At 38.7% G+C, this 25267-nt stretch overlaps 1 protein-coding gene across 1 annotated transcript in view; it reads right to left on the bottom strand.

Moving 5' to 3' along the window:
- Positions 1 to 25267, bottom strand: part of LOC122791315 (synaptotagmin-1-like) — a 1919109-nt gene that overhangs the window by 68900 nt on the left and 1824942 nt on the right. The window contains exon 9 of the mRNA XM_044059019.1: positions 10007 to 10140. Coding sequence (XP_043914954.1) covers positions 10007 to 10140 — 134 coding nt within the window. The remainder of the gene's footprint in view (positions 1 to 10006; positions 10141 to 25267) is intronic.

Here is a 25267-nt window from a genome sequence, read left to right as displayed (position 1 = left end):
TTTTATGCTCCTTGACTGATAATTAAGCTTAACCAGTGCCTTGTCTTGTTGTCAGCCTGGAGATGTTTTTACCATCCATATCCTATTTCATAGGTTAGCAAGTCTATGCTGTGTCCATCAAGTAAAGTACTAGGTGCAAACAGGCATTTGCTCAATCTGAGCTTATCCTTGGGACTCAGGGGAATTACAGGTAGTGAAGGAGGCAGAGCCCTGGATCGAAGCTTTTGAAAAAGGCGCCGAGATTGTATCCAGTCAGATCTGGAAACCCATCTACTGAGCCAGACAGAACAAAACAACATGGATCTAGTGTTATGGTAAGTACATAACTTTCATTTTTTTCTGGAGTATTGGACAGCTGAAAGGCATGGGTACAGAGATAAGCATACCTCTCAACATTCCGATAACCTTTATTTTAGGCATGTTTTAAATGCAGCTTGTGGGCGTATTTTACTATAGCTCACGATGATACTGACATAGGCTAGGAACTTTTATTTTATTCCGTGATGTCTTACTGCAATATGTGCTTTGGCTTAATTACTTTGATTTTGCAGCTTCTTAGTAAAAAAATTGCTGATTTTATTTAAGCACAGGATATGTGAGTACGGAAATAGGACACCTTGAACATCTTTGATGAAGTATTTGCATGGAATTGCTTGTCTTATGATTATTTTTTGGTTATTTAACACTCATAAGTTCTTTTTGGCTATTTAATGTTCATAAGCCTCATTAGCTTACATAATGCTATTTTATTGCTGTAGGTGTTTTGGTCTAAATATTTTATCTTCACATTCTGTTTTGCAAATTTTTATTGTTAGGACTTATAAAGTTGTTATCTTCAGCTAAAGATTTTATTATTCTTGCACTATGTCATATTTTTTGTTTCTTGTGATTGTATGTTTAAATTTAAGATCATGTGGTTCATTATTTGCTTCTTGATTGGCTGGTATGTGAATTAGTAAATTGTGGTTACTTTCTAGTGATGTGACACAGAGAATTATTCAAAAGTTGGTTTTACTGGACTACTCAACCAACTTTATTTTAGGTATGTTTTCTAATGCGACAATGTGAGTTCACTTACTGTAGTTTATGCTCATATGATGATGCTGACAGAGGCTAGGAAGTTCCATTCGTTTAGCGATGTCTTATTGACGCATGTGCCTTTGTTTGAACAATTTTATTTTTGTGATAAATGCGTTGACCTTATTTCTGCATATTTTTAATCAGAACATTTTGATCATGGTAATAGGACACTTTGAAGTGATTATTGTTTGAACTTTGGCTCATGAATACTTTTTTGGCTACTTTATATTTGGACAATATGTCATTTTATCTTTTCACATTTACATATATATTTATATTAACAGTTATGAGAGTGAATATGATCTATGTTTTATGTAATTCCAGCTGAAGCAGAGCTTTTATTTATTTTAAATAAAATTTTTATAATGTATATTGTATGCTGCTTTGTTATGATGTATGGAAGCTCCCATGTTTTGATTGGTGCTCTAGTTTTTCAAACAACAGAATGTTTGTTTTGCTATTTCAGTGTCTGCTGAAGAGTTGGATGACCAATGCGAAAGTCACAGTAAAGTTTTTTGTTTTATTTTACATCCATGCCATATTTGCTGTCTTTTGATAGTTCTTGTTATATACCTCTCAACTTCCCAGATTTTCGCAAAATGTCCAGATTTTTGATTCATACTTTTATTCTGCTTCTCATAAAATTTGGATTTTCTGGCAAATTATTGGCAACTCATTGAGGATTGAACTCAGAAACTAATGACAGGCATTATATTTATAATTATTTTTGGTCAATGTGCCCCTGATCCCTGTTATACAGGGTTTGCCTGAAGTCCACAAGGATAGCCTTAAACCGGCTCAAGGACAGAACCCACATGGTTAGAATAGCTGGAGCCATGTCAGACTCCAAACCAGTTACAAGTGGTGTCCCACAAGGCTCAGCCCTGGGACCTCTCTTGTTCGGTATATATTTCTCGGAGGTACAGGCCAACATGGAAGGACTGTGGCTGACCAAGTTCACAGATGACTGCAAACTGGGTGCCATAATCGACTCTCCAGCCAACACAAGCATCCTCCAAAAGGGCCTCATAGAAACAGACAACTGGTGCCAGAACCATGGCCTCAAGCTAAATGCCAAAAAGTGTATAGTCATCTCCTTTGGCAAAAACAAAGTGCCCACAAATTACCACATAGGTGGTAATCCATTAAGTACAGAAGAAGTAATTAGGGACCTGGGGACCCAAGTTGATAGCAGTCTCTCATTTGACAACCATGTGGCCAAAGTGGTTAGAAAAACATTTTATATAGCTCAACTAATCATGAAGGGATTCACATCTAGATCAGGGGAGGTCATCATGCCTCTTTACTCATCCCTCATCAGGCCCATAATTGAGTACAATGCCCCTTTTGGGATGTACCTTACCAGACACCTGCAGCAACTGGAAAGACCCCAAAAGTACCTCACCAAGAGGATCAAAGGGCTCAAACAGATGCCATATGCTGCCCGGTTAAAGAAACTCCAGCTCTACTCAGTGGCATACCACCTGTTCAGAGGCGATCTGTGCCTGACGTATAAAGCCATGTCAAACCTGGAATTAATGGACATGCTGCACCTCAGAAAATCCAAATCCTATCGAGCTACGCGCTCGAGAGACTTGAACCTCAGCACTGAAATAAATAGGACATGCTGGAGGGACATTTTCATAACCCAGAGGCTCCCTTCACTCTGGAATAAAATCCCAGTCCAGGTTAGGCAGAGTCCCTCACTGACTCTCTTCAAGAGGAATCTTGATGAGTGGATGGGAGATCGTAGGTTTACCCCGGGTATCACTTCTGTGTCACTGTTAGACAGAGGCACCGTATACTAACCTCGAAAAAGGGCATAGCAAAATAAATTTAAATGGGTGGCGAAAGCCAAACACATTCTGGCTAGGCTTATAAATGCCCTAGGGCAGATAGCCTAGTATGAACCTATGATTATACAAACTCCACTCCACACACCTTCAGATAGAAACAACACTGATCCAAAACAATACCAAAACAGCAAAATCTTCAGAAGTCAGGAATCGAAAAACAAGAACCAAAGTCAAATCCAAAAGCAAATTCTTTATTCTCCAGCGCCTCGGTCTAACCACCTTTCAAGAGTATACATTCTCACTGAAAGAATGGATATATATATATATACTCATAGCAATTAATTAAACAATTATGTTCAAAAAATTTTTAAAGCAGACACCTCCAGTTTATTTCATTATTCAGTCCACAAGGTGTCATTGTATTGTATTTCAAAATAAAAATACTTTCCTTATATTGTAAGTTATATTTCAAAGCATTTTCATCATTACAAAGACATTTCACACTTTCTAAAACTGTTCCTGTTAAAAATGAAGCATCACTATTATGATAAACACTAAAATGTGTGGCAATAAATTTATTTTCCCTTTTATGTCTTATATCTCTAATGTGCTCACCTAACCTAATGCGAAACTCTCTTTTAATTTCACCTATATAATATAATCCACAGGGACAGTGTAAAGCATACACAACTCCCTTACTTCTACAGGTAAAACTATCTCTTACTGTGAACCTAATGTTGTTAATAAAGAATTATGTGACAGGAAGGATATTATTATCAAACCTTCCGATAAGGGAAACAAAATTGTTATAATGAGCCTTGTGCAATATTTTGAGATGTGTATGAATCATTTGCAGGATGAAACAACATATGAAAGAAGCAATATGATTCATTATCAAAAGGCTGTTACAAAATTTAAACACATGTTGGACAGGGGAGTCAGGCTGGGGGTTTTTACAGAGAAGGATGTGAGGAATAGGTTAGACAATGATAGAAAGGACCTAGCTGTATTCTTTTGTTTACCAAAAATACATAAGAACTTACATAACCCCCCAGGTCGACCCATTATTTCAGCCTGCAACTATTTCCTACATAACACTGGTTTGATTTTACATAGAATATTTTTACCATATGTAGTTAAATCTCCAGTTTACATCAAAGATAATATGGAATTTTTAAACAAAATATCCTCTATTTCTTGGAACAACAAAATGTATTGGTTGGTTATGGATGTTAAAAGTCTATATACCTCTATTAGACATGATGATGGCCTCAATGCAGTGAGATCTTCTTTAAAAGACAACCCTTCTGTTGATTTCATAGTAGATTTGTTGGATTTCTGTTTAAAGAATAATTATTTTATTTTTAATGATGTTTTGTATCGGCAGAAACAAGGTACAGCAATGGGGGCAGCTTTTGCCCCCATGTATGCCAATTTGTTTATGAATTTTTTTGAAGGAAATTTCTATTTGAGTTACATTTTATGAAATGTAATGTGTTATTTTATTTTAGTTACATAGATGATTTGATTTTTATTTGTGATGGTGGTTTTGATTCAGTTAATGAATTTTTGACAGACATACATGGTAACCCATTTGGGTTAGAATTTGATGGAATACAGAAGGGAAATAAAGTAATATTCTTGGATCTTGTTTTGGAGGGTACAGAACATGGTAAAATTATATCAAATATACATAGGAAGTTTATAGATGGTAATCAATACCTTCATGCATCTAGTTGCCATCCTGTACATACTTTGGAAGCTCTCCCTTATGGGGAATTGGCAAGGGTATCTAGATTATGTAACACACAAGAAAATCTACAAAGGGAATGGGATATCACATATAATATGTTTTTGAAAAGAGGGTACAGTGTGAATATTTTAGAAAATGCCCTTATGAAGGTAAAAAAGGAGAATAATATGGTAAGGAATAAATGCAATAAGGGTGAATATCACCATTATAAGAAATATCATCTGGCAACCAGTGATAAAACTTGTAAGGATATTTATTTTGTCTCTACATATAATGTAAAAAGTGGAGACATAAAGGATGTAGTGGAACATTTTTGGAAATTTTTAGTGAAAGACAAGGTGTTGATGCAAATTTTGCCACAAAAACCTTTATTCTCCTATAAAAGGGGAAGAAATTTGAAAGATATGGTGGTACATGGTAAATTTGTAATGCCAAAATTTTGTTTACCAAGACCACTAAGTGAATTTGGTACAAGATGTTGCAGTAGATGCAGTGTTTGTAGGAATATAGTTAGAACATTTAATTATATTAACAACATTAGGTTCACAGTAAGAGATAGTTTTACCTGTAGAAGTAAGGGAGTTGTGTATGCTTTACACTGTCCCTGTGGATTATATTATATAGGTGAAACTAAAAGAGAGTTTCGTATTAGGTTAGGTGAGCACATTAGAGACATAAGACATAAAAGGGAAAATAAATTTATTGCCACACATTTTAGTGTTTATCATAATAGTGATGCTTCATTTTTAACAGGAACAGTTTTAGAAAGTGTGAAATGTCTTTGTAATGATGAAAATGCTTTGAAATATAACTTACAATATAAGGAAAGTATTTTTATTTTGAAATACAATACAATGACACCTTGTGGACTGAATAATGAAATAAACTGGAGGTGTCTGCTTTAAAACTTTTTTGAACATAATTGTTTAATTAATTGCTATGAGTATATATATATATATCCATTCTTTCAGTGAGAATGTATACTCTTGAAAGGTGGTTACACCAAGGCGCTGGAGAATAAAGAATTTGCTTTTGGATTTGACTTTGGTTCCTGTTTTTCGATTCCTGACTTCTGAAGATTTTGCTGTTTTGGTATTGTTTTGGATCAGAGTTGTTTCTATCTAGTATGAACCTATGAACCTATGAACCACCAATGAGGCCAATTGTGGCTGGTCGGGGTTGGGGTACCGAACCCTTTTCCATTTATGTAGAGAAACACTTGCTTCCCATTCTGGATAAAACTCAAATTGTACTCAAGGATTCCAAACAATTCCTTTGGAACCTGTTTAACTTCATTAAGGCACAGCCCCTTAGTAGGAGGTACTTCCTACTGATGATGGACGTACAGTCCCTCTTTACAATGATTCCTAACTGCAGTGGGCTGTCATATGTTGAGAGGTATCTTAATAAGTACAGCAGTTATGACCAAGCCCTACTTGAGTTATTACAACTCAGTATGAGATTAGTCCTTGAGAAGAACGTTTTTGTATTTGATAGAATCTACTACCAACAAAAGGATGGCATAACAATGGGCATGTCCACTGCCAACAGTTATGCCAACATGGTTATGGCATGCTGGGAGGAGGAATGTTTTTTTTTCCCACCTCTATCTTTCAACTGTATATTCCATTTTATCATAGATTTGTAGATTATTTGTTTTTTATTTGGACAGGTGGGGTTGAGGACCTGATTGAGTTCCATCATGACCTAAATCTGACCACCAGTTTTATTAAGGTTTCTTTGACATATTCAGAGGCACGGAATTGAATTCCTAGATATACTTATAAACAGAGAAGGATATGGGTCATTGTGCACAAGAATTTATAGAAATCCATGTTATAGGAACTCTTTGCTCCACAGACGCAGTATGCACCCTCCTCATGTGTTTAGAAACATAGTGAAGGGTCAGTGGTTCAAGCCTCTAGATTAAATGGGGCAGAAGAAGGTTTCATTCGGGAACTTACTCAGCTAAGGGGTAGGCTAATGGATAGAGGTTATAAGGAAGGAGAGGTTGATGCGGTACTAACCCTCCCCCTTATGGCCAATATAGCGAAAACATATTTTTCTGAACAGGATGGGGACAATGCACGTCCATTACTTGTTGTACCAGTTCCACTTAGCTATACCACAGATTCCAGAATGACTATGAACATCATTAGGAAAAACTGGGGCTTGTTAACCACTGACCCCAGTATTTAAAGAATAGTAGGTGACACACCTAGATTCCTTTACAAGAACAAGAAGAACTTGAAGAGGTTGTTGTGCTATCCGGACAGTTACAAGCATGATGTGAGTGGGACTGAAGGGACTACGACACCCTGTGGTAATTGCAACTTTTGCAGTTTCATAGACAGAAGTGGGTGCTTTGAGCACCCTGACACTGGTCATAGGTTTAGTTTTAGGATAGGGGCTACCTGTATGACTATGCATGTCATTTACCTTGCTTATTGCATGCTCTGCAAAGCATTTTATGTTGGGAAAACTGAAAGAACCTTGAGGGACAGAATTAGAGAACACTTGTATACCATACGCTGTGCCTCACGTAAATAACATACGCTGTGCCTCTACCACCAATGCCCTCTCTAACCATGTGATCAATACTAACAGACACGCCTTCAGGTTCACGGTTACTGACAGACTTTATCCCAGCATTAGAGGTGGTGACATCAGGAATCGAACCAAAATCAGGGAGGTTAGACGGATGATAAGACTGAGAACTGATCAGGGTAGTGGGCTTAACGAGAAAGTCCCACTTAGACCCATTCTGAAGGGACGTAGTCTTAGGAGTTAAAAGACTTTTTTATATTTTTTGCTTATTTATGTTTTTATATTTTTGTCTCTATGTGTTTGTTTTATGACATTGATGTTTTTCTGCATGTTGAATTTCTCTTTGTATGCATGTTTTCTGTATGCAGTTTCTGCAGATATTTATACAATTTTACACAAGCTGTGGTTTTATTATGTCTTTCTTCTTTAACTGTGACCCTTGGCATGTGATTGGTTGCTTAGTAATTGGACTGCCTATAAGTAAAGGCTGCTCTTCTCTCTGTGTATATGGTCTAATGAAGTAAAAGTGAAAGTGCTTACCTATTTTATTTGTTTGGTAATAAAACAAGTTTTTATCTTCAGCTAGTGCATCATTCCGTTGGCCGTTTTGTTTTACATTTGGATTCTGCTTTTCCAGTGGCATATTTATCTCAGTCTGTGAATATTTCTTCAACTTTCTAAGTTTGTAAAAGCAGTATTTAAAAAGGGTCCCTATTTATGGCCTTTGTCCCACTATTATTTATGGTGTGGTCCAGATTTCTTGCTCTAAGAGGTTGAGAGGTTTGGAGATAAGTATAAAAATGCATCCTGTAAGGGGTCCTTTTTTAGAAGGCAGGCCTGGAGCTCCTACTACATTAACACCTGCCTTAACCTGGCATTTCATAGGTTCATAGGCTCGTAGGATGATACTAGGCTATTGGCCAGGAGGCCCTTATAAGCCTAGCCAAGAATTTTGCCCGTGTTTTGACAAAGTCAGCACCTGTTTCCCCTGTCCAACAGGAACACAGGTGGGATCCCATGGGTGTATTTTCTGTTTCCCATCCAGTTGTCCAAGTTCCTCTTAAAGAGAGCTAGAGAGGTACTCTGCTTAACATGAAGAGGGAGTGTATTCCACAGATGGGGGTGTCTCAGGGACACAAATCTATCCTGCCAACAAGTTCTATTAATGTCACAGACCAGGTTGAGGCCTTGCGTGCAGGTTGCCCAAGTGGATTTTGACTTATGGCTATGCAGCAACTCCATCAAGGCTGGGTCTGAGATAGCCTTGTATGCCAGACACAGGTCACCTCTGAGCAGTTTGTCCAAGACTGATTTTTGAAAACCACTATTGTACTTGGAATCCCCTTTCTCTTTGAAGGAGCAGGTACTCTTTGCTTCTTCACATTTTTTTCTAGATTATTTACCACTCGAGTCTTTAATGTTCTCAGCTGCCTCCTGTTCTAGACTGATAGGTCCTTCTCCCTGAAAATGCCAGCATGTACCGTTAATTAGTTTAATATGGCGCTGAGGTGGCATTATCCATTTCAGTAACTTTGACAAGCAATTTAAGAAATTAATTGAATAAATCAGAATTTAAAGCAGGACTAATATCCCACCACCAGAACCAAACTACTGTCATGTGCTCTAGAGATAAAATGTCTAGTATGTGGGTTAAAGGTCAATCATTGTATAGCCCTATTTATAAGTTGTTGATTTTATGGTAACCACTGAACTATACAGTAAACTCAGCATGTTGTGGTGTAGCTGGTTGTGTTTTATTCATCGATCTCTTTATACATTATTTCTAAATACATTAATATAATTTGAGTGTGTGTGTGTGTGTGTGTGTGTGTGTGTGTGTGTGTGTGTGTGTGTGTGTGTGTGTGTGTGTGTGACTTTAAAGAAGATTTTAGTGGTATGTCAGTCTTGGCCTGTTGTGCTTCTTGTATGAGCTGTTTGTATTTGTTTACTAGATAGTGCGCTAATCAAGAGTGACCATTTGGAGGCCATGGCCTGGGTAAAGGTATTCATAGCTGGTTGACAATATATAGACAATAGTAGAGCATACACAATCTAAGAAGTGTCTTTGGGCAACCTCAGCTTAACTGATTGAAAAAAATAAATGTAAAGGAGATCTTAATTAGCCTAGGATGACTGAGCATTTATCACAAAAAGAGCAAACTTTGTTTAACGTGAACCATTACTTGTATTATATGTTCCGTCTTCAGGTTGGGCTGTCTTTCAGTGTCCATATCTTGGTGTATATCAGGGAGTTACTGTCATTGCCATTAATGGACAACTAAATATATCCTTGGACAATACCAGTGATCCAGGCTCATGAAGCAATATGCATTACTATAGCACTTATGGAAAAAGCATGGGATCCTGCGGATGCTGTCTCCACTACAAAAGGTGGGAGTCTAGTCTTTCTTACAATGTTGTTACCTAGGTGATCACAGATTACAACATTGTTACCTAGGTGATCACAGACAGTACTGTAAGTTGGAAGAATCAGAACAGAGCCATCCTGTTGGTAATCTGATTGTGTCTGCCCTGTGATTAGAGGCAGACAGGCAGTCCAGAAAAAATCCAGTCATGCAAAAAGTTATGTATTTCTCCAAAGCTCCCAAAGTCATGTGGTTCCCTGAGTTAAATAGTGGCTTTTTGGGCAGCTCCTTCCATGGAGATGTGTTACCCATGTGGCATAGCAGCACTAGGGATGAGGTACATTTTGAGATAGCATATGATGGGGCTGCAGAGGATGGTGATTTAGAGAGTTTAAAATGTATGTAACCCAGACAAAAATACTGGAGAGTACAACATGGTGCTTTAAACGTCTGCAAGTTCTCACCTGTATTTGCTCAAAGGGTACCTCAAAGCTGAAGGACTCATTATAATACGGGTTCAGGGTGTTCTTCTTAATGGTTGTCTTCTTCTTCTTCAGCCGCTTACCGTTCTGCATTAAATGGATCTTCACGTAAGGATCTGAAAAGTGCATATTAAAACAGGTCAGTCAAGAGAAACTCATTTTGTTATGACAAAGATGAAAAATAAGATTATACCAGTAAATTCCAGAAGTCAGTAGTGAGTTAAGAAAAGTGCTTTGTACTATAAAGGAGTCTTCGGTAATGATTTATGTTATGTCACTAGTATCACTGAAGGTTGCTACTGGTCAGTAAACAGCCTGCATGTAACTACATGCTGTATGGCAACAGAACCACACATTTTTTTACTGTAAGTTTTTTCAAAAGATATCTATGAAGCGAAACACAAGCACAGTTAACTGAAAGACTAAGAGAAAGTAAGCAGCTCTACTCTGTACATGGAAAGATGATAAACAATTGATTTGGCAAATGACATCCCAAAAAAGGACTAGACTGAAACGTGGACATGGTAACATAGTAATGTACTGTAAGGCAGAGTTCTCTGCTCATCAGTGCAGACATGGTAACATAGTAATGTACTGCAAGGCAGAGTTCTCAGCTCATCACTGTAGACATGGTAACATAGTAACGTACCGTAAGGCAGAGTTCTCAGCTCATTTTTATTTTATTTTTATTTTACATTTGTTGACCGGGCTAGTCTAGCTGGAATTATTTCCATTTTCAGTAGAGGCCCAGGGAGAAAAGCTCCACAAGATATACAAAAAACATACATTAGAAGTAATGTACAAGAAAATCACCAGGATAAATGTAGAGACAATAAAAACGTTAGTATACAAAAACTATTTACAAGTAGGAAGAGATATCATTTCCTATAAACAAACTAAACTACTGAGAAGCATAAATCAGGGAAAGGTGGTAGGGAGAGGAAGTGGGAGAAAAAGTAAGAGTCAAGTAAAAAGAAAGGATATGAAAGGATTAAGCAGACTTTCAGAGAAGAGGGAGAGAAGTAAGTGAGAGAAGGGATAGTTGTTCAGCGAAGAGGGAGAGAGATATGGGGGTAGTAAGGAGATAGAGTGGGGTAGAAATTTAGTCAGGTTTAGTGCAGGAACAGAGCCAGTGACTTTTCAAGTGTTCTTTTATTCTTTGTTTGAAGAGGGGCAGTGATGAGGTTAGTGTTATGTCACTGGGCAGTGATGAGATTAGTGTTATGTCACTGGGCAGTGATGAGGTTAGTGTTATGTCACTGGGCAGTGATGAGGTTAGTGTTATGTCACTGGGCAGTGATGAGGTTAGTGTTATGTCACTGGGCAGTGATGAGATTAGTGTTATGTCACTGGGCAGTGATGAGGTTAGTGTTATGTCACTGGGCAGTGATGAGGTTAGTGTTATGTCACTGGGCAGTGATGAGGTTAGTGTTATGTCACTGGGCAGTGATGAGATTAGTGTTATGTCACTGGGCAGTGATGAGGTTAGTGTTATGTCACTGGGCAGTGATGAGGTTAGTGTTATGTCACTGGGTAGTGATGAGGTTAGTGTTATGTCACTGGGTAGTGATGAGATTAGTGTTATGTCACTGGTGATGAGGTTAGTGTTATGTCACTGGGTAGTGATGAGATTAGTGTTATGTCACTGGGCAGTGATGAGGTTAGTGTTATGTCACTGGGCAGTGATGAGGTTAGTGTTATGTCACTGGGTAGTGATGAGGTTAGTGTTATGTCACTGGGCAGTGATGAGATTAGTGTTATGTCACTGGGCAGTGATGAGGTTAGTGTTATGTCACTGGGTAGTGATGAGATTAGTGTTATGTCACTGGGCAGTGATGAGGTTAGTGTTATGTCACTGGGTAGTGATGAGATTAGTGTTATGTCACTGGGCAGTGATGAGGTTAGTGTTATGTCACTGGGCAGTGATGAGGTTAGTGTTATGTCACTGGGCAGTGATGAGGTTAGTGTTATGTCACTGGGCAGTGATGAGGTTAGTGTTATGTCACTGGGCAGTGATGAGATTAGTGTTATGTCACTGGGTAGTGATGAGGTTAGTGTTATGTCACTGGGTAGTGATGAGATTAGTGTTATGTCACTGGGCAGTGATGAGGTTAGTGTTATGTCACTGGGCAGTGATGAGGTTAGTGTTATGTCACTGGGCAGTGATGAGGTTAGTGTTATGTCACTGGGCAGTGATGAGGTTAGTGTTATGTCACTGGGCAGTGATGAGGTTAGTGTTATGTCACTGGGCAGTGATGAGGTTAGTGTTATGTCACTGGGCAGTGATGAGATTAGTGTTATGTCACTGGGTAGTGATGAGGTTAGTGTTATGTCACTGGGCAGTGATGAGGTTAGTGTTATGTCACTGGGCAGTGATGAGGTTAGTGTTATGTCACTGGGCAGTGATGAGGTTAGTGTTATGTCACTGGGCAGTGATGAGGTTAGTGTTATGTCACTGGGTAGTGATGAGATTAGTGTTATGTCACTGGGTAGTGATGAGGTTAGTGTTATGTCACTGGGCAGTGATGAGATTAGTGTTATGTCACTGGGTAGTGATGAGGTTAGTGTTATGTCACTGGGTAGTGATGAGATTAGTGTTATGTCACTGGGCAGTGATGAGGTTAGTGTTATGTCACTGGGCAGTGATGAGGTTAGTGTTATGTCACTGGGCAGTGATGAGGTTAGTGTTATGTCACTGGGCAGTGATGAGGTTAGTGTTATGTCACTGGGTAGTGATGAGATTAGTGTTATGTCACTGGGCAGTGATGAGGTTAGTGTTATGTCACTGGGCAGTGATGAGGTTAGTGTTATGTCACTGGGCAGTGATGAGGTTAGTGTTATGTCACTGGGCAGTGATGAGGTTAGTGTTATGTCACTGGGCAGTGATGAGGTTAGTGTTATGTCACTGGGCAGTGATGAGGTTAGTGTTATGTCACTGGGCAGTGATGAGGTTAGTGTTATGTCACTGGGCAGTGATGAGGTTAGTGTTATGTCACTGGGTAGTGATGAGGTTAGTGTTATGTCACTGGGTAGTGATGAGATTAGTGTTATGTCACTGGGTAGTGATGAGGTTAGTGTTATGTCACTGGGTAGTGATGAGATTAGTGTTATGTCACTGGGCAGTGATGAGGTTAGTGTTATGTCACTGGGCAGTGATGAGGTTAGTGTTATGTCACTGGGTAGTGATGAGGTTAGTGTTATGTCACTGGGTAGTGATGAGATTAGTGTTATGTCACTGGGTAGTGATGAGGTTAGTGTTATGTCACTGGGTAGTGATGAGATTAGTGTTATGTCACTGGGTAGTAGGTTCCAGTTCCTTCCTACTGTACTAGAAAAAAGAGAGTCACCAGCTGAGTTATTGGACTTTGTTAATTTAGCCATAAGTTTCCTAGAAGAACGAAGGGAGTTAAGATTATTGTAAGGTATTAAAAGTTCTGAGAGTATGGGGGTGTTTGTAGGCTGGTACAGTATTTTGTGGGCAATGTTTAGTTGGGTGATGAGCAGAAGGTTTTGGAATTCCAGCCAGCCAAGATGTTTCAGGTTATTACAGTGGTGGGTTCTGAAGGGGTTGCTAGTGGCGAAGCGGGCGATGCTATTGTAGCATATAGTGAGTTTATTGAGGTTGGTTTTCTTAAGGTTGGTAAATATAGGTGAAGCGTAGAGAAGTGTTGACAATAGATGGGAGTGGGCAATCTTGGCTCTAGCAGATTCAGTTAGGAAGGGTTTAATTCTGTATAGGGATCCTATTTTTCTGTTGACTGATTTAATGGTGTTGTTAATGTGTTGATCAAAAGAGAGATTATTGTCAATGGTTATTCCTAACAGTTTTGTTGTAGGATCGGGTGTGATAGCCGTAGCATTATTAGAGGTAATGGTGAAGTGTAAGGAAGGGGATCGGGTGGTGGGAGTAAAGAGTAGAAGTTTAGTTTTTTTGGCATTTAGTAAGAGGGAACATTTATAGAACCATGTTTCAACTGCATTGAAGATCATTTGAGTACGTGAGCAGAGTTCAGAAGGAGAGGTACCAGAGCAGATAAGGGTAGAGTCATCTGCATATTGAATGCAGGTAGCTTGAGGGATAGCAGAGTGGAGATCATTAATGAAAAGGGAGAATAGAAGTGGCCCAAGAATAGAGCCTTGAGGGACACCAATGTTTATGGGTAGGAGAGAAGAGAGTTGATTGCCACATAGGACTGCTTGTTGCCTGTTGCTTAGGTATGCTTTGAACCATTTAGTGGCAAGGTTGTCAAAGGAGAGGGATTCAAGTATGTTAATTAAGGTGGAATGGTTGACCATGTCGAATGCTTTGGAGAGGTCAATAAAGAGAGCAGAAGAGAGAAGGTTGTTATTGCGATTCTTATTGATGGTTTCTACAAAGGATAAGAGAGCAGTAGTAGTACTGTGATGAGGTCTAAAACCATGTTGACAGTTTGCTATTATGTTGTGCAGGGTGAGATGCTGTAGGAGTTGCTGGTGAATACATTTTTCCATAATTTTGCTATTGGGGAAAGGAGAGCAATTGGTCTGTAGTTAGAGTGGTCGATAGAGTTACCCCCTTTATGTAATGGAATAATATGGGAAACTTTCCAGATCTCAGGGATGGTTCCTTCTTGGATTGTTCTATTTATGAGTATGGATATAGGGTATGCAATCACTTTGGCAGCCCTTTGGAGGTAGAGAGATGGGAGATTGTCTGCAGAAGGAGTACCAGGTTTAAGTTTGTTAAGAAGTCTGTAGATAAATGATGTGGGGATAGGTTGTAGTGTAAAGTTATAAGATGGGTCCTTAGGGATACTAGGAGGGGAGACACAGTTGTTCATTTGTTTGGCTAGGGTTTGGATAGAGTCAATAAAGAAAGAGTTAAAAGTATTAGCAGTTTGGTGGGGGTTGTCTGGGTCAGCGTTAAGGGGGGTTGGAGTTTTGGTGGTTCCTGGGGAAAGGAATTTATTAATGGAAGACCAGAACTGTTTGGGGTTGTTATGGTTTGTTTGTTGGAGTCTACAGTAATAGTTTTTTTGTCAGTAATAATTGCTTTTTTTGAAAGATTTCTAAGCTGACGGAAGTGGATAAGATCTGGGTTATTTCTATGGTGTCTCCATGAAGCCCATACTTTATTTCTGGAATGGATTAAGGTTTTGGTTTCTTTAGAGAGCCAGGGTGCAGTGTGTGGTTTCATTCTGACAGTACGTTCTGGGGCATGTTTATTAAGAATGGATAGGAAGGTAGTATTAAAGTATAATACTGCGTTGTCCAGAGGAAGTGTTTTTAAGGGGTTCCAGTTACATGAATTTAGTTCAGCTTGAAATAAATCTATGTTAAAGTGTTTGGTTGAGCGAACTTTTCTAGTGTTTGGGAGATTTGAAAATTCAATTTTGTGTCTAGTAATATAAGTCAGACAGTGGTCACTGATATCATCTGGCAGGGTTCCTACATCATAAAATTGTTTGTCTTTGTTTATAAGTATCCAGTCAAGAATGCTGTCTTTATTATTAGGTTTATTGATTCTTGTGGTTGAGGTCATGGTTTGGGAGAAACTATAGAGGTTAATGTGAGAAGTAGGATTTTCAGCATTAATACTATTCCAGTCTATGTTGAAGTCACCAAGAATTACAGTTTCTTGGGGGTAAGTTGTGGATGCCCAGTTGAGAAAGGCTTCTAAAGTGGGTATATTGTTGCCAGGAGGTATGTACATACAAATTATGTAAAGTGCTTTCTTTGAGTTCAGTTGAAGTTTTGTACTCTACTCTACACACTCATCAGTGTAGACATGGTAACATAGTAATGTACCATAAGGCAGAGTTCTCAGCTCATCAGTGTAGACATGGTAACATAATAATGTTCTGTAAGGCAGAGTTCTCAGCTCATCAGTGCAGACATGGTAACATAGTAATGTACTGTAAGGCAGAGTTCTCAACTTATCAGTGTAGACATGGTAACATAATAATGTTCTGTAAGGCAGAGTTCTCAACTCATCAGTGTAGACATGGTAACATAGCAATGTACTGTAAGGCAGAGTTCTCAACTTATCAGTGTAGACATGGTAACATAATAATGTTCTGTAAGGCAGAGTTCTCAACTCATCAGTGTAGACATGGTAACATAGCAATGTACTGTAAGGCAGAGTTCTCAACTTATCAGTGTAGACATGGTAACATAATAATGTTCTGTAAGGCAGAGTTCTCAGCTCATCAGTGCAGACATGGTAACATAGTAATGTACTGTAAGGCAGAGTTCTCAATTCATCAGCGTAGACACGATAACATAGTAATGTACTGTATGGGAGAGTTCTCAGTTTATCAGTGTAGACGCAGTAACATAGTAATGTACTGTAAGGCAGAGTTCTCAGCCCATCAGCGTAGACACGATAACACAGTAATGTACTGTATGGCAGAGTTCTCAGCTTATCAGTGTAGACACAGTAAAATAGTAATGTACTGTAAGTTAGCGTTCTCAGCTCATAAGTGTAGACACAGTAACATAGTAATGTACTGTAAGATAGAGTTCTCAGCTCATAAGTGTAGACACAGTAACATAGTAATGTACTGTAAGGCAGAGTTCTCAGCTCACCAGTGTAGACATAATAACATAGTAATGTACTGTAAGGCAGAATTCTCAGCACATACGTGTAGACATGGTAACATAGTAATGTACTGTAAGGCAGAGTTCTCAGCTCATCAGTGTAGACATGGTAACATAGTAATGTTCTGTAAGGCAGAGTTCTCAGCTCATCAGTGTAGACATGATAACATAGTAATGTACTGTAAGGCAGAGTTCTCAGCTCATCAGTGTAGACATGGTAACATAGAAATGTACTATAAGGCAGAGTTCTCATCTCATCAGTGTAGACACAGTAACATAGTAATGTACTGTAGACACAGTAACATAGTAATGTACTGTAAGGCAGAGTTCTCAGCTCATCAGAGTAGACACAGTAACATAGCAATGTACTGGAAGGCAGAGTTCTCAGCTTGTCAGTGAAGACACGGTAACATAGTAATGTACTGTAAGGCAGAATTCTCAGCACATAGGTGTAGACGTGGTAACATAGTAATGTACTGTAAGGCAGAGTTCTCAGTTCATCAGTGTAGACACAGTAACAAAGTAATGTACTGTAGACACAGTAACATAGTAATGTACTATAAGGCAGAGTTCTCAGCTCATCACTGTAGACATGGTAACATAGTAACGTACCGTAAGGCAGAGTTCTCAGCTCATCAGTGTAGACACGGTAACGTAGTAATGTACTATAAGGCAGAGTTCTCAGCTCATCAGTGTAGACACAGTAATATAGTAAGGCAGAGTTCTCAGCTTATTAGTGTAGACATGGTAACATAGTAATGTACTGTAAGCCAGAGTTCTGAGCCCCTCAGTGTAGACATGGTAAGATAGTAATATACTGTAAGGCAGGGTTCTCACCTCATCAGTGTAGACATGTAATATAGTTATTTACTGTAAGGCAGAGTTCTCAGCAGATCAGTGTAGACACAGTAACATAGTAATGTACTGTAAGGCAGAGTTCTCAGCTCATCAGTATAGACATGGTAACATAGCAATAAACTGTAAGGCAGAGTTCTTAACTCATCAGTGTAGACAGTAACATAGTAATGTACTGTAAGGCAGAGTTCTCAGCTCATCAATGTAGACATGGCAACATAGTAATGTACTGTTAGGCAGAGTTCTCAGCTCATCAGTGTAGACATGGTAACATAGTAATGTACTGTTAGGCAGAGTTCTCAGCTCATCAGTGTAGACATGGTAACATAGTAATGTACTATAAGGCATAGTTCTCAGCTCATCAATGTAGACATGGTAACATTTTATCTTCACATTCTGTTTTGCAAATTTTTATTGTTAGGACTTATAAAGTTGTTATACGTAAGGCAGAGTTCTCAACTCATCACTGTAGATATGGTAACATAGTAATGTACCGTAAAGCAGAGTTCTCAGCTCCTCAGTGTAGACACTATAACATAGTAATGTACTGTAGACACAGTAACATAGTAATGTACTATAAGGCAGAGTTCTCAGCTCATCAGTGTAGACATGGTAACGTAGTCATGTACTATAAGGCAGAGTTCTCAGCTCATCAGTGTAGACACAGTAATATAGTAGTGTACTATAAGGCAGAGTTCTCAGCTTATTAGTGTAGACATGGTAACATAGTAATGTACTATAAGCTAGAGTTCTCAGCCCCTCAGTGTAGACATGGTAAGATAGTAATGTACTGTAAGGCAGGGTTCTCAACTCATTAGTGTAGACATGTAATATAGTTATTTACTGTAAGGCAGAGTTCTCAGCACATCAGTGTAAATCCAGTAACATAGTAAGGTACTGTAAGGCAGAGTTCTCAGCTCATCAGTGTAGACATGGTAACATAGTAATGTACTGTAAGGCATAGTTCTCAGCTTATCAATGTAGACATGGTAACATAGTAATGTACTGTAGGGAAGAGTTTTCAACTCGTCATTGTAGACATGGTAACAAAGTAATGTACTGTAAGGCAGAGTTGTCAGCTCATCAGTGTAGACACAGTAACATAATAATGTACTGTAAGGCAGAGTTCTCAGCTCATGAGTGTAGACATGGTAACATAGTAATGTACTGTAAGGCAGAGTTCTCAGCTCATGAGTGTAGACATGGTAACATAGTAATGTACTATAAGGCAGAGTTCTCAGCTCATCTGTATAGACATGGTAACATAGTAATGTACTATAAGGCATAGTTTTCAGCTCATCAGTGTAGACATAGTAACATAGTAATGTACTATAAGGCAGAGTTCTCAGCTCATCTGTATAGACATGGTAACATAGTAATGTACAGTAAGGTAATGTTCTCAGCCCATAGATGAAGACATGGTAACATAGTAATGTACTGTAAGTCAGAGTTCTCAGCTCATCAGTGTAGACATGGTAACATAGTAATATACTGTAAGTCAGAGTTCTCAGCTTATCAGTGTAGACATGGTAACATAGTAATGTACTGTAGACACAGTAAAATAGTAATGTACTGTAAGGCAGAGTTCTCAGTGCATCACTCTAGACATGGTAACATAATAATGTACCGTAAGCAGGGTTTTTAGCTCATCAGTGTAGACATGGTAACATAGTGATGTACTGCAAGGCAGAGTTCTCAGCTCATAAGTGTAGACATGGTAACATAGTAATGTACTGTAAGGCAGAGTTCTCTGCTCATCAGTGCAGACATGGTAACATAGTAATGTACTGTACGGCGGAGTTCTCAGCTCGTCAGTGTAGACATGGTAACATAGTGATGTACTGTACGGCAGAGTTCTCAGCTCATAAGTGTAGACATGATAACATAGTAATGTACTGTAAGGCAAAGTTCTCAGTTCATCAGTGCAGACACACTAACATAGTAATGTACTGTAAGGCAGAGTTCTCAGCTCATCAGTGTAGACATGGTAACATAGTAATGTTCTGTAAGGCAGAGTTCTCAGCTCATCAGTGTAGACACGGTAACATAGTAATGTACTGTAAGGCAGAGTTCTCAGCTCATCAGTGTAGACATGGTAACATAGTAATGTACTATAAGGCAGAGTTCTCATCTCATCAGTGTAGACACAGTAACATAGTAATGTACTGTAGACACAGTAACATAGTAATGTACTGTAAGGTAGAGTTCTCAACTCATCAGTGTAGACATGGTGACATAGCAATGTACTGTAAGGCAGAGTTCTCAGCTCATCAGTGTAGACATGGTAACATAGCAATGTACTGTAAGGCAGAGTTCTCAACTTATCAGTGTAGACACGGTAACATAGTAATGTACTGTAAGGCAGAATTCTCAGCACATAGGTGTAGACATGGTAACATAGTAATGTACTGTAAGGCAGAGTTCTCAGTTCATCAGTGTAGACACAGTAACATAGTAATGTACTGTAGACACAGTAACATAGTAATGTACTGTAAGGCAGAGTTCTCAACTCATTACTGTAGATATGGTAACATAGTAATGTACCGTAAAGCAGAGTTCTCAGCTTCTCAGTGTAGACACTGTAACATAGTAATGTACTGTAGACACAGTAACATAGTAATGTACTATAAGGCAGAGTTCTCAGCTCATCAGTGTATACACAGTAATATAGTAACGCAGAGTTCTCAGCTTATTAGTGTAGACATGGTAACATAGTAATGTACTGTAAGCCAGAGTTCTCAGCCCCTCAGTGTAGACATGGTAAGATAGTAATATACTGTAAGGCAGGGTTCTCACCTCATCAGTATAGACATGTAAAATAGTTATTTACTGTAAGGCAGAGTTCTCAGCACATCAGTGTAGACACAGTAACATAGTAATGTACTGTAAGGCAGAGTTCTCAGCTCATCAGTATAGACATGGCAACATAGCAATAAACTGTAAGGCAGAGTTTTTAACTCATCAGTGTAGACAGTAACATAGTAATGTACTGTAAGGCAGAGTTCTCAACTCATCAATGTAGACATGGTAACATAGTAATGTACTGTTAGGCAGAGTTCTCAGCTCATCAGTGTAGACATGGTAACATAGTAATGTACTATAAGGCATAGTTCTCAGCTCATCAATGTAGACATGGTAACATTTTATCTTCACATTCTGTTTTTCAAATTTTTATTGATAGGACTTATAAAGTTGTTATAAGTAAGGCAGAGTTCTCAACTCATCACTGTAGATATGGTAACATAGTAATGTTCCGTAAAGCAGAGTTCTCAGCTCCTCAGTGTAGACACTGTAACATAGTAATGTACTGTAGACACAGTAACATAGTAATGTACTATAAGGCAGAGTTCTCAGCTCATCAGTCTAGACATGGTAACGTAGTCATGTACTATAAGGCAGAGTTCTCAGCTCATCAGTGTAGACACAGTAATATAGTAGTGTACTATAAGGCAGAGTTCTCAGCTTATTAGTGTAGACATGGTAACATAGTAATGTACTGTAAGCCAGAGTTCTCATCCCCTCAGTGTAGACATGGTAAGATAGTAATGTATTGTAAGGCAGGGTTCTCAACTCATTAGTGTAGACGTGTAATATAGTTATTTACTGTAAGGCAGAGTTCTCAGCACATCAGTGTAGACACAGTAACATAGTAATGTACTGTAAGGCAGAGTTCTCAGCTCATCAGTGTAGACATGGTAACATAGTAATGTACTGTAGGGAAGAGTTTTCAGCTCATCATTGTAGACATGGTAATAAAGTAATGTACTGTAAGGCAGAGTTCTCAGCTCATGATTGTAGACATGGTAACATAGTAATGTACTATAAGGCAGAGTTCTCAGCTCATCTGTATAGACATGGTAACATAGTAATGTACTGTAAGGCAGAGTTTTCAGCTCATCAGTGTAGACATAGTAACATAGTAATGTACTATAAGGCAGAGTTCTCAGCTCATCTGTATAGACATGGTAACATAATAATGTACAGTAAGGCAAAGTTCTCAGCCCTTAGGTGAAGACATGGTAACATAGTAATGTACTGTAAGTCAGAGTTCTCAGCTCATCAGTGTAGACATGGTAACATAGTAATATACTGTAAGTCAGAGTTCTCAGCTTATCAGTGTAGACATGGTAACATAGTAATGTACTGTAGACACAGTAAAATAGTAATGTACTGTAAGGCAGAGTTCTCAGTGCATCACTCTAGACATGGTAACATAATAATGTACCGTAAGCAGGGTTCTTAGCTCATCAGTGTAGACATGGTAACATAGTGATGTACTGCAAGGCAGAGTTCTCAGCTCATACGTGTAGACATGGTAACATAGTAATGTACTGTAAGGCAGAGTTCTCTGCTCATCAGTGCAGACATGGTAACATAGTAATGTACTGTAAGGCAGAGTTTTCTGCTCATCAGTGCAGACATGGTAACATAGTAATGTACTGTACGGCGGAGTTCTCAGCTCATCAGTGTAGACATGGTAACATAGTGATGTACTGTAAGGCAGAGTTCTCAGCTCATAAGTGTAGACATGATAACATAGTAATGTACTGTAAGGCAAAGTTCTCAGTTCATCAGTGCAGACACAGTAACATAGTAATGTACTGTAAGGCAGAGTTCTCAGCTCATCAATGTAGACATGGTAACATAGTAATGTGCTATAAGGCAGAGTTCTCATCTCATCAGTGTAGACACAGTAACATAGTAATGTACTGTAAGGCAGAGTTCTCAGCTCATCAGCGTAGACACGATAACATAGTAATGTACTGTATGGCAGAGTTCTCAGCTTATCAGTGTAGAAACAGTAACATAATAATGTACTGTAAGGCAAAGTTTTCAGCTCATTAGTGCAGACACAGTAACATAGCAATTTACTGTAAGGCAGAGCTCTCAGCTCATCAGTGTAGACACGGTAACATAGTAATGTACTGTAAGGCAGAGTTCTCAGCTCATAAGTGTAGACACGGTAACATAGTAATGTACTGTAAGATAGAGTTCTCTGCTCATAAGTGCAGACACAGTAACATAGTAATGTACTGTAAGGCAGAGTTCTCAGCTTATGAGTGTAGACACAGTAACATAGTAATGTAATGTAAGGCAGAGCTCTCAGCTCATCAGTGTAGACATGGTAACATAGTAATGTACTGTAAGATAGAGTTCTCAGCTCATCAGTGTAGACATGGTAACATAGTAATGTAGTGTAAGGCAGACTTCTCAGCTCTTCAGAGTAGACATGGTAACATAGTAATGTACTGTAAGGCAGAGTTCTCAGCTCATCAATGTAGACATGGTAGCATAGCAATGTACTGTAAGGCAGAGTTCTCAGTTCATCAGTGTAGACATGGTAACATAGTAATGTACTGTAAGGCAGAGTTCTCAGCTCATCAGTGTAGACATAATAACATAGTAATATACTGTAAGTCAGAGTTCACAGCTCATCAGTGTAGACATGGTAATATATTAATGTACTGAAAGGCAGAGTTCTCAGATCATCAGTGTAGACATGGTAACATAGTAATGTACCGTAAGGCAGAGTTCACAGCTCATCAGTGTAGACATGGTAACATAGTAATATACTGTAAGGCAGAGTTCTCAACTCATCATTGTAGACATGGTAACATAGTAATGTTCTGTAAGCCAGAGTTCTCAGCTCATCAGCGTAGACACAGTAACATAGCAATGCACTGGAAGGCAGCGTTATCAGGTCATCAGTGTAGACATGATAACATAGCAATGTACTGTAAGGCAGAGTTCTCAGATCATCAGTGTAGACACAGTAATATAGTAGTGTACTGTAAGGCAGAGTTCTCAGCTTATTTGTGTAGACATGGTAACATAGTAATGTACAGTAAGCCAGAGTTCTCAGCCCTTCAGTGTAGACATGGTAAGATAGTAATATACTGTAAAGCAGGGCTCTCAACTCATCAGTGTAGACATGTAATATAGTTATTTACAGTAAGGCAGAGTTCTCAGCACATCAGTGTAGACACAGTAACATAGTAATGTACTGTAAGGCAGAGTTCTCAGCTCATCAGTATAGACATGGTAACATAGCAATAAATTGTAAGGTAGAGTTCTTAACTCATCAGTGTAGACAGTAACATAGTAATGTACTGTAAGGCAGAGTTTTCAGCTCATCAATGTAGACATAGTAACATAGTAATGTACTGTAAGGCAGAGTTCTCAGCTCATCAGTGTAGACATGGTAACATAGTAACGTACCGTAAGGCAGAGTTCTCAGCTCATCATTGTAGACATGGTGACGTAATAATGTACTATAAGGCAGAGTTCTCAGCTCATCAGTGTAGACACGGTAACGTAGTAATGTACTGTAAGGCAAAGCTCTCAGCTCACGGTAACATAGTAATGTACTGTAAGGCAGAGTTCTCAGCTCATCAGTATAGACATGGTAACATAGCAATAAACTGTAAGGCAGAGTTCTTAACTCATCAGTGTAGACAGTAACATAGTAATGTACTGTAAGGCAGAGTTCTCAGCTCATCAATGTAGACATGGTAACATAGTAATGTACTGTTAGAGTTCTCAGCTCATCAGTGTAGACATGGTAACATAGTAATGTACTATAAGGCATAGTTCTCATCTCATCAATGTAGACATGGTAACATTTTATCTTCACATTCTGTTTTGCAAATTTTTATTGTTAGGACTTATAAAGTTGTTATAAGTAAGGCAGAGTTCTCAACTCATCACTGTAGATATGGTAACATAGTAATGTACCGTAAAGCAGAGTTCTCAGCTCCTCAGTGTAGACACTGTAACATAGTAATGTACTGTAAGCCAGAGTTCTCAGCCCCTCAGTGTAGACACAGTAACATCATAATGTACTGTAAGGCAGAGTTCTCAGCTCATGAGTGTAGACATGGTAACATAGTAATGTACTATAAGGCAGAGTTCTCAGCTCATCTGTATAGACATGGTAACATAGTAATGTACAGTAAGGCAGAGTTCTCAGCTCATAGGTGTAGACATGGTAACATAGTAATGTACTGTAAGTCAGAGTTCTCAGCTCATCAGTGTAGACATGATAACATAGTAATATACTGTAAGTCAGAGTTCTCAGCTTATCAGTGTAGACATGGTAACATAGTAATTTACTGTAGACACAGTAACATAGTAATGTACTATAAGGCAGTGTTCTCTGCTCATCAGTGTAGACAGGGTAACGTAGTCATGTACTATAAGGCAGAGTTCTCAGCTCATCAGTGTAGACATAGTAATATAGTAATGTACTGTAAGCCAGAGTTCTCAGCCACTCAGTGTAGACACAGTAACATAATAATGTACTGTAAGGCAGAGTTCTCAGCTCATGAGTGTAGACATGGTAACATAGTAATGTACTATAAGGCAGAGTTCTCAGCTCATCTGTATAGACATGGTAACATAGTAATGTACAGTAAGGCAGAGTTCTCAGCTCATAGGTGTAGACATGGTAACATAGTAATGTACTGTAAGTCAGAGTTCTCAGCTCATCAGTGTAGACATGGTAACATAGTAATATACTGTAAGTCAGAGTTCTCAGCTTATCAGTGTAGACATGGTAACATAGTAATGTACTGTAGACACAGTAAAATAGTAATGTACTGTAAGGCAGAGTTCTCAGTGCATCACTCTAGACATGGTAACATAATAATGTACCGTAAGCAGGGTTCTTAGCTCATCAGTGTAGACATGGTAACATAGTGATGTACTGCAAGGCAGAGTTCTCAGCTCATATGTGTAGACATGGTAACATAGTAATGTACTGTAAGGCAGAGTTCTCTGCTCATCAGTGCAGAAATGGTAACATAGTAA

This window comes from Protopterus annectens, chromosome 17.part0, assembly GCF_019279795.1.
Source record: "Protopterus annectens isolate FY-2018-M chromosome 17.part0, PAN1.0, whole genome shotgun sequence".
Taxonomy (NCBI): domain Eukaryota; kingdom Metazoa; phylum Chordata; order Ceratodontiformes; family Protopteridae; genus Protopterus; species Protopterus annectens.
The sequence above is the reverse complement of the archived record's forward strand: the minus strand, read 5'-3'. Positions and strand labels throughout refer to the sequence as shown.